The 17,015-nt window shown below is 37.2% G+C and overlaps 1 protein-coding gene across 1 annotated transcript; it reads left to right on the top strand.

The window, feature by feature from the left end:
* The first annotated feature begins 6,240 nt into the window (after positions 1-6,240).
* Positions 6,241-9,488, top strand: LOC107595453 (adenosine receptor A1). Its single transcript, XM_016285856.1, has 2 exons — positions 6,241-6,665; positions 8,419-9,488. The coding sequence occupies exons 1-2, from the start codon at positions 6,280-6,282 to the stop codon at positions 9,044-9,046; spliced, it is 1,014 nt and encodes a 337-aa protein (XP_016141342.1). The 5' UTR covers positions 6,241-6,279; the 3' UTR covers positions 9,047-9,488.
* Positions 9,489-17,015: the final 7,527 nt, after the last annotated feature.

Here is a 17,015-nt window from a genome sequence, read left to right on the forward strand (position 1 = left end):
TATATTAGAATGATTTCTGAAGGATCATGTGACTGAAGACTGGAGTAATGATGCTAAAAAATTACATTTAAAAATATATTTAAATAGACAACAGTTCAATTAAATTGTAATAATATTTCACAATATTACAGCTTTACTGTATTTTTTATCAAATAAATGAAGCCTTGTTAAGCAAAAGAGACTTCTTTCAAAAAAACGTTGCAAAAAAATTCCTTTGAATGGTATACATATATAATATAAATAATATAATATGCATATATATAAATACTATGTGAAATTGTTTAATTTGTTATGTCTCGTGCTATCATTAAAATCCATCACAACTCTGCTTTCTAGATATTGACCTTGAACAACATTGTTTACAAGCATTTAAAAATCTTTCATGTCATCGTGATGAAAGAGGAAGAGAAACTGGCAGTCATTCTGAGCCTTTTTTTTTTTTAGCCATAATGTGCAGCATGTCAGACCTTCCATATCCTTAATTTATAACTTCATAAATTTCACAGTTAAAGGAACAGTCACACAACAATGGAAATTCTGCTGTCATTTACTCACCCTCATGTCCTTTCAAACATGTAAGAATTTCTTTCTTCTGTGAAAGATGAGGTTTAGGAGTATGTCCATGCAGAGTGCTCATTTTCAGCTCTGAAAAGAAAAAAAAAACCCATAAAAAACACATTTTACCAACCGATATATATGAAATGTAATAAATAAAAATTGTATATATATTATATATATATACATTTCTTTTTTTAAAGAAATATTCTGACCAAGTGTAGAATAACAATGTAAGATCTTAAATATTATATCTTAAATATTTCTTTCACGTCGTAACACTTTTTAAAATCCTTGAATTTTCTGTTTGCTCCAGGTTTAAATGAGATTATCGGTTGGACTCTGCTGTATATTAGACTGGACGTTCCCTCTGTAGTCTCTTTAATTGATGTACTGGCATCGGGCCATGTGGAAGTGAACAATGCTGATCCTGAGGGAACGTTTGGGGCGTTCCTCTGGGAGGAGTACTGGATTTCTGTAAGATAAGTCTCAGTTTTCACAGGCCATTTTGTTCTTCCTCTATACAACGTAATACCGGCCTCGGTCCAAACAGCGTGAGCGGAATGAGAAGGATTTACGATGTTCATCTTCCACATTATTACTTTTCCTAACATCGCTTGAGTTCATTTTGCTGAGTGAAGTTGGATAAATATGAAATGCACCTTTTGGCACTGCGTTGAAAAGCAATATCCAAATCAATTCTCATCAGCGGAACGAAAACCAGGGGTTATGAAACCACACATCTATACGCCGTATTTAATTTAATGCAAATGACAACACAGCTGCGAGGGAGAGACGTATGGCCGCTCAATATGCTGTGCACTGCTCAGGCGTACCTGCAAGTCGATTGTTCAGACAATAATGTTCAACAGACGATCCAAAACAAAACAAAAGCTCTACTGAAGGAACTACAGGTTTTGCGTAACTCGTCTTTGACTACTAACTTCTCCACTTGTCACCACACAGAAAGAGGTTGTGGTTCTTTTACAATTCTTTTTTTATTGCTGAATTCCCTAACTGACTATACTGCAAATTTGACATGCATTCACTTAAAAGTTTTCTGCCAAAATAACTGACTCCAATATCTAGTTTCTGTGATATTCCAGTGTCTCTAGACATGGCTTGGGTCCCTCATTCAGTGTAAATCTGTTGGATTTTTTCACGTGTTTTCAGGGGGAAAACAAAGTGTAAATCATTGTATAAGATCCAAATCATTTGCATCACAACCTTTATATGAGTACAATAGTTTGTATGTAATTGCAAACATTATTAGAGCACATTCCCATTTAAAGGGGTCATATGATGCGATTTCAAGTTTTCCTTTCTCTTTGGAGTGTTACAAGCTGATTGTGCATAGATAAGATCCCTGAAGTTGCAAAGACTAAAGTCTCAAAACCAAAGAGATATTCTTTATCAAAGTTAAGACTCTATATGCTGTGCACTGCTCAGGCGTACCTGCAAGTCGATTGTTCAGACAATAATGTTCAACAGACGATCCAAAACAAAACAAAAGCTCTACTGAAGGAACTACAGGTTTTGCGTAACTCGTCTTTGACTACTAACTTCTCCACTTGTCACCACACAGAAAGAGGTTGTGGTTCTTTTACAATTCTTTTTTTATTGCTGAATTCCCTAACTGACTATACTGCAAATTTGACATGCATTCACTTAAAAGTTTTCTGCCAAAATAACTGACTCCAATATCTAGTTTCTGTGATATTCCAATGTCTCTAGACATGGCTTGGGTCCCTCATTCAGTGTAAATCTGTTGGATTTTTTCACGTGTTTTCAGGGGGAAAACAAAGTGTAAATCATTGTATAAGATCCAAATCATTTGCATCACACCCTTTATATGAGTACAATAGTTTGTATGTAATTGCAGACATTATTAGAGCACATTCCCATTTAAAGGGGTCATATGATGCGATTTCAAGTTTTGCTTTCTCTTTGGAGTGTTACAAGCTGATTGTGCATAGATAAGATCCCTGAAGTTGCAAAGACTAAAGTCTCAAAACCAAAGAGATATTCTTTATCAAAGTTAAGACTCTGCCACGCCCCCCTAAAACGGCTCGTTCTAACACGCCCCCACATATCTACCTCACTATGTGGAAATATTTGCATAATGCTGCCCAAATGTGCACGCAAAGAAAGAAGGCGTGGTTTCAGTAACCGCAGTGTTGAAGCAGCATGTCAGGGAGATGCTGTAGAGAGAAAGAGAGAGAGGGTAACATCACAGTGGAGTCAGCTGTCTTAACCGTGGCTTGTGTACCGCAAACACATACCAGCTTCATCACTGTGTCTGTCATGTTACTCTGTTCCCCTTTCGGGCTCTGTCTTTACATTTATTATAAAAGATAAAGCTCGCGATTATAGTAAGGGGCGTTACATTTCCGACGAGTGCTTGTGGTGTTCGGCCAATCACAATGCACTGGGTCAGCTGGCCAATCAGAGCAGACTGCGCTTGTCGGAAGGAGGGACTTTGTAGAAAACGAAGCGTTTGAGAGAGGCGGGGCATAGAGGACCTACAATAATGTACAGTATTTGAAAAATAATGTGTTTTTTGAACATTAAAGCATGTCAACATATTCTGTTACACCAAATACACAAAATAATTATCTTTAAAAAAGCATCATATGACCCCTTTAATCTTCAAACCGTCATCATCACTGAACCTCAAGACAGACGTATATTCATTACTGCTCTATGCATTATGCTTACCGCTCAAGTCAAAAGTCCTATGGGGCCTTTGTGCTTGATACGTAGATCTCTCTTCAATTAGATGACAGCATACGTCGCCATGACAACTCAGGCTTTTACGGTTCTCTTGTCACTCGTCTCTGGAAAACTGCACAGACGGTTACGCATGATAAAGTCTCTACCAGAAGTTTTGCATGTGTGTTGCATAATGCATTAAGCAATAGCTACCTGTTTTACCTACTGTAAATTGTCCTTTGCATGCAAACAAAGGTCAAGATTAGATTGAGACACAACACAATTATAACCAGCTCAGTAGTAGTCGCTTAAAAATAAAAGCACAACCTCACATCAACACAAACGGTGCATGACGAGTCACTAATCTCTAGTATGAGCAATAGCAATGCAAATATCAATACTAAATCTGAAGTATTGCATTTCCCTGGAAAGACATTTAGGTGTTTGCAACATCTTAATGGAATGAAACTAATCAAAGAGATTACCTTATTAAAGACATCCTTTCAGAAAAGTACAAGAACAGCATTTACTTCAAACATCACTTTGTGCTAGACAGTCTTAAAACGGTTGAAGATCCAAACAGAACATTTTAGGAGATCTTGGCAAGATGGAGCGCCATTTAATTTCATTATGACACAGCTGTCTGAAGTACTTTGTTATGACTGACCAATCAGAATCTTCCAATTTAGGCTTTTTCCTGAGTCGATGAAAAGCTGATAATTAAAGCAGAAAAACATACATATATATATATATATAAATAATCAATAAAAAAAATAATAAAACACTTACTAAAATTGATATCAGAGAGCCGTGAAGTTACAAATGTGCTGTTAAATTATTTAAATAAAATGAAATATGAAGCTGTAAGTTGGTGAATCCCTTTTTAAAATAAAGCAGATCAGGGTGATTCACCAGAATTAACGTATTTATCATGTTTTGTAACTTTAAAATTAATGCGCACATAAGGATTTGAACTGAAGTATAACATAAATTCTCATAGGAAAGAAAAATCCCAAATGAGATGTCTTTAATGTCTCAGGTGTATCTTCTAGTCAATAACAATATTAAATGGAGAGAAAAGGAACACTTAAACTTAAGTCTCCTGTTCTTAGATATTTTTCCCCCTCAGAAGAAAAGACCCCAGTAAATCCCACATGTGTCTCCTTTAGAGTTTCAGAAGAATGCCATTATTTCGATATGAGCTCAAACATTTCTCAACAAATTCTCCCACAAATGATCTGATCTGGATCTACATCCAATATATTTTATTCTCCAAAGAATATTTTGTAGAAACATCTACAATGTCTAGTTGATATCGCAATGAAGCTATAAGTGAGAATTCCTCTGAGCTCTGAAAGTGCAATAAAATCTTCCTCTGTGTCATGACTCAAAAAGAAAATCGCATGAGAGGACTAAAATAGACATGATAACCACATAATGCTGAGGAGCTCAGGGAACAAGATGAAATGATCATGGATGGCAAGTGCTTCCCTCAATACTGAGACAAATCCATTACCACACAACAATGAACATTACTGAGAAATTAATTTGATGAAGATGATGTCCGATTTCCTGGGTGGAAACATTTGAATATCAAATTACGTGTCTCTCCATGCAGTGATAGAGATGAGGCAGGAAACGGGATTCTGAGACATGCATGTGCCTGATTCAGAATTAAATCAAGTTTTGGCTCCCTTTCACTTTAAGAGCGTGAATTTGAATCAAATTAGCCACGACCCACGGGATGATGAACAGGAATTTGAACTGGAATGACAGGAAAATGAATTTACTGAACTGAAATAAGATATTTCAACAAAATGTGCAAAACCAGATCACTTTCTACTTTCTTCTGTTGAAGGTTTCAATCTTGTAAAACTACTTCATTTGACATATCAATTGATTTTATTAATATATGTACACTACCTTTTAATAGTTTGGGGTCAGTAAGACTTCTTTTTTAAAGGGAATTAATACTTTTATTTAGCAAAGATCTGTTAAAAAGTAACAATACAGTAATAATAACAAAACATTTATAATATAATTTCTATTTCAAATAAATGCTTTTCTTTTGAACTTTCTATTAAAAAAATGTATGCATGTTTTCAACATAATAAACATTTTTTCTTAAGCAGCAAATCAGCATATGAGAATGATTTCTGAAGGATCATGTGACACTGAAGACTGGAGTAACGATGCTGAAAATTCTACTTTGTGTCACAGGAATAAATTACATTTTAAAATATATTCAAATAGAAAAAAAGCTATTATAAACTAGAAAAATATTTCACAATATTACAGTGATTTGAATCAAATAAATGTAGCCTGGGTGAAATCATTTTTCAAAACTTATATAAAATATAATCAACTTTATATGATTGTGTGTGGCATTAAACTGGAATGAAATAATTAGTAATCAAAATTAATATCAGTTAATTTCAAGAAACTGAAAAATGTGTGTATGAAAACACACTCACGGTAAAGTTTTCTTCCATTTAAAATCAACTGCTTTAAATTTAATTTCAAATTACCATTCCGTATCCTGTCTGCCACCGATTCAAATTCAAAAGTGGAACTGGAATTTAAAAGTAACACTTTCAAATTCTACGTGGCAATGGTGTTTGAGGTTTGGGAAGTGTGCAAACAGAGAGAAAGTGAGAGAGATACGGTGAGCGAGACGAGCAGTGGGCAAAGAAATAGTGCTGCAGAGAATGAACCACCCCTCCCTTCCCAGCCAGCAGAGCCTACGTAACAGGAGAAGGAGAAGCAGGAGTTCGTGAAGATGAAGAGAACAAGACACACAGCCACTCAAAGTAACAACAGATCACATGGAGCTGCATTTTGAAGAAACTCTAAGTGCTTTTCATGGCTTTTACTGACAAGTCAGGGCAGTTCAGCTACTACCTGTGCCATAAATACTAAAAAAGAAAAATAGCTTTAAATACTGAGTAATAAAATGGCATCACATACCAGCATTTGAGGACATCATGAGACTCTTATAGAAGACCCAGTGCCATGGTGGAAGAGGAACCACTGATACAGATGGTGAAGATGTCAACAGTAACTGAAAGTTTGGAGAAGGTGGACCTGATGTACATCTCTATAGAGAGCACTATCGCTCTGGCGTCGGTGCTTGGGAACGTGCTGGTGGTCCTGGTGGTTTACATGAACCAGGCTCTCAGAGATCCGACTTTCTGCTTTATCGTCTCACTGGCACTAGCCGATATCGCAGTCGGCGTTCTTGTCATTCCGCTGGCGGTCGTCATCAGCTTGGGTCTCAACACGCTGTTTTACACCTGCCTCTTCATCTCCTGCCTCCTCGTCACCATCACCCAAAGCTCCATCCTGTCCCTGCTGGCCATCGCCATCGACCGCTTCCTACGCGTCAAAATCCCCACCAGGTGAGTCTGAATCACTAAATAAAGATGAAATATTTTCCTTGTTTACTTACATTTAGTCATCAAGCAGAAGCTTTTATTCAAAGCGACTTACAAATGCACACAATGGAAGCAATCAAAATCAACAAATATATACGTATCAAGGTATTTTTTATTATATAATAAATAAAAAGAAAACAGATATAGAATAGAGCAAGCTAGTGTTAGAGGCCTTTTTTTGCTTTTTGTTAATTGTATAATAAATAAAAAGAAGTAAAACGTGCTACAATCATCTTTATTTTATTTACTTTGAAAAATTATTTCACAGCTGACATATAAAACATATAAATAAAAATTATTTTTATGACAAATTTTATGTTAGTTTTACTGACTTAGGACATCATGAGTGCATGTCCACTAAAAAAACAACTCATTTTTGGTGCATAAAAATGCATTTCGCCAACTTAGTTGCAATGAAATGACTGTTAAAATGTAATGTTTGTTCACCAAACCATCAAATTAGGAGGGATATATATTTTTTTATTTCAAGTTGCATTTGTCATGTACAGTAGCTATTACACTTTAACATTAATGCATGCTTTGTTTTATCATATTTCTTGGCTAGACAGCAGGACAGCAATATATCTTTTGCTTTCTTTAATGCAAATCAATGGGCTAGTGTAATGCAAGGCTTTTAACTAAATTAAACCTCCGCTGTCTGTCAAAGGGAATGATGTTCACTGGTCTGATAGTATTTTGGCAGCATCCCTAACCACTAATTTCCTTGATGTTTGAAGGCATGTGACTTAAACTGCTTATGTAACACATTTGTGGCGAATGGTGAATTGAATATATTAAAATACATAATTTATATCTTATAAATAAAGGGGTTTAGAAAACGTATTTATACTGCATAAGGCTTGTGCAACTCATTGTCATTTTAAGCACAGAAATAAAACAACTAAAATAAAATAAATAATTTCATATTAATTTGGACAAAAAAAAATTCTTTAGGATGATAAAACATAAAAAAAAAATTTTTTTTTAAATATCCCACAGTCTAGCCATATCTGGAAAGAGAATATCATAGAGATCAGTGAGCAACTACCCATACACATTTGCAACCACGTAACAACGCAGTAAAGCCATTCAAAACCCCTTAGCAACTACATAGCAGCCACCAACAAAGGGGACTAAGGGGAATCAAAGACTTTAGATATACAAAGACAGAGATGCAATGCGCAATATGGTGGAAAAAATCCCCCTCTTCTAAATAAAAGAGCCAATCGCCAATTGGTAAAATCACTGCATAAATGCAGCTGCTGTTAGGAGTTCCGGTTGTAATAGAAACAGTCAGTGTTTTGAGGAATACACCATCCCATTCAGATAATGTAAAAAATTTAGTTGCTTAGGACTATAGTAGCCTACTTGTTAAAAAAAGGGATAGTTCACCCAAAAATGCCAATTCTGTCATCATATATTCGCCCTCAAGTTGTTCCAAACCTGGAACAGGTATGAGTTTCTTTCTTCTGTTGAACATAAAAGAAGCCATTTTGAAGAATGTTGGTAACCATTGAGTTCCATGGTATTTTTTTCCAAACTATGGAATTCAATGGCAACCGTCAACTGTTTGGTTGAACTAAGACTATTCGAAATGTGCTAATGCATGATATTTCTAACATTAGAAGTGTGCATTATATAGAACAACACCTGCGTTTGTGGTTATGATTGGATTTAAAAAGTAATTTATGTCATTGCTTTTGCATTGTTTTGACAGGTACAACATTATTGTTACGCAGAGGAGGGCGTGGGTAGCCGTGGGTTTGTGCTGGCTCATTTCTTTTCTGACTGGTTTAGTGCCGATGGCCGGCTGGCACCTCAGCCCACCCGGAAACGTCAGCACGACGCCCATCAAATGCCAGTTCACCAAAGTCATGCGCATGGATTACATGGTCTACTTCAACTTCTTCATTTGGGTGGTGGTGCCCCTGATCATCATGACCGGACTGTACGCAGAGATCTTTCGCGTGATCTGCCGCCAGCTCAACCGTCGAGCCGAGGCCACCTGCGACTCGAGCAAGTACTACCGCAAAGAGCTGAAACTTGCGAAGTCGTTAGCGCTAGTTCTGTTTCTGTTTGCGCTCTGCTGGCTGCCACTGCATATTATGAACTGTATTGTGTTTTATTGCCCGACATGCAATGTGCCCAAGAGTGCTGTTTACGTGGGTATCTTTATGTCACACGTCAACTCCGCGCTCAACCCGCTGGTGTACGCTTTCCGCATCCAGCGTTTCCGTGATACGCTGATTCATATCATCCAACGATTTGTGCTCTGTAAAACCTCATCAGCCGTCCCGGGACAGCACAGTCCTGGACCGATCACAGAGAAAACCCAAGTTCAGTAGCAACTGAGACTAAGGGGAATCAAAGTCTTTAAATATACAAAGATGGAGATGCAATGTGCAATATGGCAGAATAAGCCCTGCCTTCTAAATAAAAGAGCCAATCGGCAATTAGTAAAGTCATTGCATCGCTGCAGCTGCTGTTAGGAGCTCCAGTTGTAATAGAAACAGTCAGTGTTTTGAGAGGCGCACTTAGGACTGCATATGCGCATTGGCTGGTTTAGCATGATATAAAACCTTTTTAACACTATTTGAGCATAAGAAACCACATTTAAGGGGCCGTTCATTTCAGATTTAGTTGATTTCCCCATTCAAGTTCTCTTTTCAGACTTGGTCTTGGATGCCTGAAATAGCTGCCTGGAGGTGTTGCAAATATGGAACAGACTTTCACACATTGTCTGGGACTGTTGCAACTGACTGGCTGAGAGAACTATGCAAATCAGGAAACAGCACAAATATACCCAAAAGTAGTGCAGAACATGCAATGCATTTCTCCATTTTCCATTCTGATTCTGCGCTCTACATTGCGGAGGATGCAGCGAACTACGGCAATCTGGCATAACTGCAGTTCATGCACATAAATCAGCTCTTTAAAATGCAGAAAGAGCACTTGTCTACACTGTGTGTCTGGAAATATGCCTGGTTATAATGCTCTTCTCCATCATTTGATGAATTACTGCTGCCACGATGTCTCGAAAATATACACAAACATCGCTTTTCCAGCGTAATTGCGTTAAGAAGATAGCAAGTTTTGTGAACATTCAATAATAGGCTTTATTTGCATAGCAAGGTGTGTTTGCACTGGACAGAATGACAATGACTAGAATTAAATATTCAAAGCCCAATGCTATACCACACCTGTTTAAGTTGGAATATGGTCAATATCATGTTTTTTTTTTTTGTGCTGAAATACTGAACGTAAAAGCAGTGTAACTGTATAGTGAATTTACTGTGGAATCAACTATGGATAGATACTATAGATACTAAAAACTCTGCAGCTTCAAAGATCTCTCTTTTGAATGTAATAAAAATATTTTGTAGCCTGATGTGGCTAAGAATGAGTACTGGATGATTTGTTACACTTTTGAAATGCACAGCAAGCAACTAGTGAACAGAGTAAAATGGGACAATTTAACAGAAATTAACAGAACCAATTTCCCACCAATAAGCAGAACAAACCAATATTCATTACAGCCCTAACGCTTCAGGTTTCAATTTTCCACCAAGGAACAAAACCAATATTCATTACAGTACGTTTTTCAGCTCATGGCTTGGATTTGGTTGCACATAAACATCAGGAGATTCATGTTATGCATTTCTACACCATAAGAAAACACTGGACATTGTTTATGTATAGGTTGTGAGTGTAATTTCTTCAATTTAAGGGGTCATATGATGCTGCTTAAAAGAACATTATTTCGTGTATTTGGTGTAATGAAATGTGTTTATGCGGTTTAAGGTTAAAAAAATACATTATTTTCCACATACTGTACATTATTGTTTCTCTATGCCCCACCTTTCTGAAACGCGTTGATTTTTACAAAGCTCATCGGTCTGAAAAGCGAGGTGTGCTGTGATTGGCCAGCTATCCAGTGCATTGTGATTGGCCGAATACCTTAAGCGTGTGACGGAAATGTTACGCCCCTTACCATACTGTGACACCGTGTCCAGCCGGAGCGAAGAGACAAAAACATGAAAACCCATTATAAACAAGACATTTGTTGCATCCAGTGGGGACATAATTATGGATTATAATTACTTTTACTGTCTTTTTACGCATTGCATTGCATCGCGCCGCGTAAACATTAAACCATGTCTGCATTTGTGATCGGAGAAATGACAAACAACAAGTGCTACTCTACACTGCCCAAAAAACTCACGTTTGAATCATCAGTGGCAAATTCTTTAAATATAAAAAGCGTACTTACAGTCTGTGAGTCAGAACAGTCGGCATTGTAGTCTACTCTCCCAGGATCAGGAAACAGTCCTCCATAAAATGTGCTGCACACATCTGAATATTTAGGTTGAACTGTTCTGGAACAGTGTTGTAAATACAACTTAACCACTGGTTTTTAGTCGTGTCCTCTTTTGGAAGACCAAACAAAGTAGTTTTGCTTTCACAACGAAACAGCGTCACACACCGCGGCCTTGTGTGAGCGGAGGCCAGAGGCCTAGAGTAAGCGGAGGCCGGCTTGAGTGTGCAGAGGCAGGCAGGCTTGAGAACGGATTTGACGAAGGAATGTCCGGCGGGCTTGCGGCAACCACATGTGACGACCCCGGACTGGACTCCGCTTTCCTTGTTTATTGTGCTCGTTCCTCTTGCGTGTCCTCAATCTGGCAACCCACGTCAGCATCGAGTCTGAGGAAGAGGAAGCGGGAGAAACAACATTTTGAATATGGACTGCAGTACCCATTTAAAGTCCCCATGAAATCAAAATTGAGGTCGACCGATGTATCGATCTTTGCCGATTAATCGGCACCGATAGTTGATTCCTGGAACTATCGCCAAAAAACTCATGCCCATAGTTTTTCCGGTTTCTGTTTTTTCCCATTGCATCAGTTGCTGGAGCGGCTGAGAATGGTCCGCTGCCATTATACAGTGCGAGAGCAGCACTTCTAAAGGAAGAAATCACTGTGCTGTTTGTTTTGGCACGCAAGGCTGTGCGCTGCACAGAGCGGGAAACTTCAAATGCTATTTAAACAGAAAATCCTGCCGTGGAACAGAGCGCCATTCACATAGTTTTCCATTAAATTACATTATATTCGTCCCAAATAGTTATTAATGTGCATAATAACTTCACCCTAGGCTGTAACATTGTGTATTGTGCATTTTTTCAGCAAAACGTTTGTCTTTCTGTGGCTCTAATAAAGTATGCTTTATTTATTGAGCTATAGGCCTATACGTTGCGATTTCTCTTTCTGTTGGCTCTGTTTTTAACAACTCATGCCCATAGTTTTTCCGGTTTCTGTTTTTTCCCATTGCATCAGTTGCTGGAGCGGCTGAGAATGGTCCGCTGCCATTATTCAGTGCGAGAGCAGCACTTCTAAAGGAAGAAATCACTGTGCTGTTTGTTTTGGCATGCAAGGCTGTGTGTTGCACAGAGCGGGAAACTTCAAATGCTATTTAAACAGAAAATCCTGCCGCGGAACAGAGCGCCATTCACATAGTTTTCCATTAAATTACATTATATTCGTCCCAAATAGTTATTAATGTGCATAATAACTTCACCCTAGGCTGTAACATTGTGTATTGTGCATTTTTCAGCAAAACGTTTGTCTTTCTGTGGCTCTAATAAAGTATGCTTTATTTATTGAGCTATAGGCCTATACATTGCGATTTCTCTTTCTGTTGGCTCTGTTTTTAAACACCGAACTGCAAACTCATCTATGCCGCATTGTTCATTCTTGAAGTGAACTTTTGTCCATTTGGTGATTAAATAAACTGTTTTATACCGCCGCTTGAAGTGAACGCGATGCGTCGGGTGCAGAGGTGGGGGCAAATCACACATTTTCAAGTCTCAAGCAAGTCTCAAGTCCCTACCATCAAGTCTCAAACAAGTCTCAAGTCACAGTACAAACAAATCAAGCAAGTCAAGTCAAGTCAGTGGCTCACCTCAAGCAAGTCAAGTCATGTCACAGTATCAGACAGGAACAGATATTTTTTTGCCACACAACCTAATTAATTTTTCCTCAGAAATTAACTTAATTATACATTTTAAATAATAATGTTGTAAATATAACATTTTGAATATAGGCAAAATACTACTTTGTATACCGCTAACGGTGTTCCTGACTGTGCTCGTGCAGTGTCATGAACTGCGCAGACTCGGATCACTTCTGCCACTGGTTCAGTGGCTTGCGTTTTGTTTACCAAATTATGTCGCAATGATTTATAATAATAATAATTAGAGTTGTTATAAAGTCAAGTCCTGCCGAGTCATGAAGGTCAAATCAAGTCAAGTCTCAAGTCACTGGATCTCAAGTCCAAGTCAAGTCAAGTCATTTTCTTTATTTAGTCAAGCAAGTCACAAGTCCTTAAATTTGCGACTCGAGTCAGACTCGAGTCAAGTCATGTGACTCGAGTCCCCCACCTCTGGTCGGGTGTGTGTGATAACCTGCGACTGGAGTTTGTATTGGACACGACGCTGCGCTTCTCCCTGGTGTGTGACCCATATTTTGTTATTTTGATTAGATAATCAAGTGTTCTAAAATAGAAGCAAATAAAGTGTGAGAGTATACATACAATATCCATATGTATGTAATTTCAGTGCTACAGTATTGTGTAGATAATTAAAGATGGCCAGCATGACTGCTGATATGAAATGGTAATACTTTACAATAAGAGTCCATTTGTAACATTAATATTAATGAAAGATGTATAAGTATTGTTCCTATAGTTAGAGTTAGTTAATTTCAGCATTTAGGCTACTATTACATTTTTAAAATGTAGTTTCTTCTGTTAACATTAGTTAATAAACTATGAACGTTAATGATCAATTTAATAATTAATATTAATATTTGATTCATTTAAAAATGATGGTTCTTTTTTTTTTTAAATAGTAAAGCACTATTTTAGTTTTCGTTCAGTATCCATTTTAAAAACTATTGGTTGATTAATCGGTATCGACCAGTGTGGACCAACCTAGGTATCGGTAAAATCCACTAACTGTGGCGCTTGTGGTCGACCTCTACTCATAACTGCATAGAAAAATTCAAATAACGCACAGCCTGAACTATAAGGTTAGATAATGTATATTAAAAAACAATAAGAATTTGCATTCAATATGACTTGGAATAAGAATGACTGTTGCAGTTAACCAATAACAATGTCCCAATTTTCCAATAAACTGCATGCAAACTAGGAAAGCATCAAGAAGAACATTTATTTACTTTTTTTGCCTCTCAGGCTCAACATGTCTTGTTTGTCATTCAGGCGACAAACCAACTGTTTGACCACAGCGAGACAATTCCAGAGATGAGCGAAATAAGTGGAAGCTCTAGTCAAATGTGAGATATGTTACAGGCACTCTGACCAAATTACCACAAATAAGTAACAGATAGTAACTGTGAACCTTCACCATGCCAGTTAATAAGCAGGTTAAAAAAATCTATAAAAAATAAACCGCAGTGTCACTGGCAGTAACACAACAGGCCGAATATATCTTTATTATGAAATCTTGAAGTGGTTAATTATTTTGGCTTGACAAATATCAAACTATATATACAGCCTAGCAACCACTCAGAACCCCTGAGAAACCATGAAGCTCACATTAGCAAATGTTTTGTAGCAGCCTAGTAGCTAGCAACCAAAGAAAACACCTAAGCAACAACCTAGCAACCACTCATAACAATTTAGCAACCACGCAGCAACTGTTTTACATCTTGTATGTACTTTTCAGCTTTATATTAACTTTTAAACTTCCTAACAAGGCTTTTTCAAGCTAAAATTAAAACTTTCATTTTCTAATTGTAAATAATACTTAATTATGATACTGCATTCTGAAAGAAGGCCTTAGATTACGTTCCACAGACTATTAAATGATAAGAAACGTGAAATAAGGAGAAATCGAATAATAATAATATCAATTCATGGCATAAATTACGGCTCAAGGTGCTACTAGCATACATAAAATGTAATAAATCGACCAACTATTTCAATGGGGAGTTGGATGATCCGAGGCGGTTGCGTGGGGAGATACTTCAGATGGCGACAATGATCAAGACATGGATTTTCAGGAAGTAAGATACAATAAAAGGAAAAAAAGAGTAGCATGGGCGATGGATCTGATTGTGAGCAAACAATTAATAAAGTAAGACATACGAGAATTGAAGCTGATAAAGAGGTTGAAGAAAGAGAAATCAAAGTGATAATTACTTTTGCTAAGCAATCAGAACAACAAACTCATCCTGTTAAACTGTCAAAAGCAATTTAGAAAGAGATAGGGATAGTGAAAGCTGTATCTTGTCTTAGCAATGGAAGAATAATGATTAAGTGCAAGGATGAAAAACAGAAGCATAAAATTCTGAAAATGAAAACACTGGCAGGAGGAAGGATAGCATGCACAGAAATAGGCAATAAAGTTCAAGGGGTTATTTCAGGAGTACCTCTTAATGTAAATATGGATGATATTAAAGGAAGTCTGAGTGGAGGAATAGTGATCTCTGCTAGAAGATTGCAGATGTGGAAAGACAATAAAAGATGTGAAAGCATGAGCGTAATGATTCAGTTTGAAGGAAGTACTCTGCCGATAAGAGTGAAGCTAGGATTTGTAAGCTTCTTGGTACGAGAGTTCATACCTCCACCTTTGAGATGTTTCAAATGCCAACGAATGGGACATACTGCAAATCTTTGTAAAGGGAAAATGCATTGGGCAAAATGCGGGGGAGAACATGAATATGGCAAGTGTGAGGAGGGTGTAGAGATGAAATGCTGTAATTGTGAGGGAGGACATAGCGCAGCATATGCAGGATGCCCTGTACAACAAGAAGCTCGTGAAGTACAAAAAATAAAAACGGTGCAAAATGTAACGTATGCAGAAGCACACGTAAGGTAAAAGCCAAAGGTATAGTTGAAACAAAGAGAACTAATGTGCAAGGAATCAGGACGGAATCCTATACCCAGAAAGGAGTAAATCCTGAGAGGAATGAATCAGGTCTACATATTATGATGAATAAAATGGACTTTGTGGCATTCATTTGTGCGGTGGTAAATGGCACTTCACAAGTGGAAAGGAAATCTGACAAGTTAAAGATTATCGTAGAATGTGCTAGCAAATTTCTCAAGTTAACAGGAGTTACAGCAGAGGAGGTCCATGGGATTTTGAAAGCAAAGGAAGGAACTGCTGCTTTGGATACGACTCAGAGTAATAATACATAGTTGTATAATATCTTTCCTACTACTACATTGGAATGCCAGGAGCTTAATAGCAAATGGGCAAGAATTTAAAAAACATATCACAGAAATGGAAAAGGCACCAGACATCATGTGTATTCAGGAGACATGGTTAAATAGCTCCTTGGATTTTAAGATCAATGGATATGTAGTAGAGAGGAAAGATAGAGAAACTGGATGGTGTGGAGGGTGTGCAACATTTATTAAAGAAGGCATAGCATATAAGAGAATATACAAAAGTAATAATGTAGAATGTGTAAGTATAGAAGTAATGGGAATACATGAAGAAATTAGAATTACAAATTTTTATAATCCATGCAAAGAAATAAGTAATACTGTATTAGAAGAAGTAATGGGTGATACACGGAGTAAAATTATTATATGTGGGGATTTTAATGCACATAATGGTTTATGGGGTAGTAAAAATACAGACAATAATGGGATAGTTATAGAAGAATTTATAGAAGAGCACTTGCTTGTATGTTTGAATGATGGGAAACCAACAAGAATGGATATAATTAAAGGTGGCATGTCATGTTTAGATCTCACAATAACATCAGCTGCCTTAGCCGGTAAGTGTACTTGGAGTGTACATGAAGATAATTTGGGCAGTGATCATTGGCCTGTAGTTTGTGAGATTCAGAGTGCAGTCCAAAGGCAAAACTTTAATCAGTGTGCAAGATGGGGATTTAAGCAGGCAAAATGGAAGGAATTTTATGTGTTGTGTGAAGAAAATTTCAAAAATATGAAGTTGGAAGGGAATATTGAGGAGAAATATAATAAGGTAGTAGGAGAAATAATTTCTGCAGCAAATCAATCTATACCGTTAATAAGAGGTAATGGAAAGAAAAAGAAAAGTGTACCGTGGTGGTCTGAAGAGTGCACAGTGGTAATTGGAGAGAGGAATAAGGCATTCTGGATTTTAAAAAGGATATTAACTCAAGATACAGTTGTAGAATATTAGAAGAAAAGGGCAGCTGCAAGAAGGGTAATTAAAAGTGCAAAGAGAAAGGCTTGGCAGGAATTCTGTAACACAATTGGGAGAGAGACTGGAATGCATGTGGTATGGAGAATGATTAG

The sequence above is a fragment of the Sinocyclocheilus grahami genome, unplaced genomic scaffold, assembly GCF_001515645.1.
Source record: "Sinocyclocheilus grahami isolate Dianchi unplaced genomic scaffold, SAMN03320097.WGS_v1.1 scaffold202.1, whole genome shotgun sequence".
NCBI classification, from domain to species: Eukaryota; Metazoa; Chordata; class Actinopteri; order Cypriniformes; family Cyprinidae; genus Sinocyclocheilus; species Sinocyclocheilus grahami.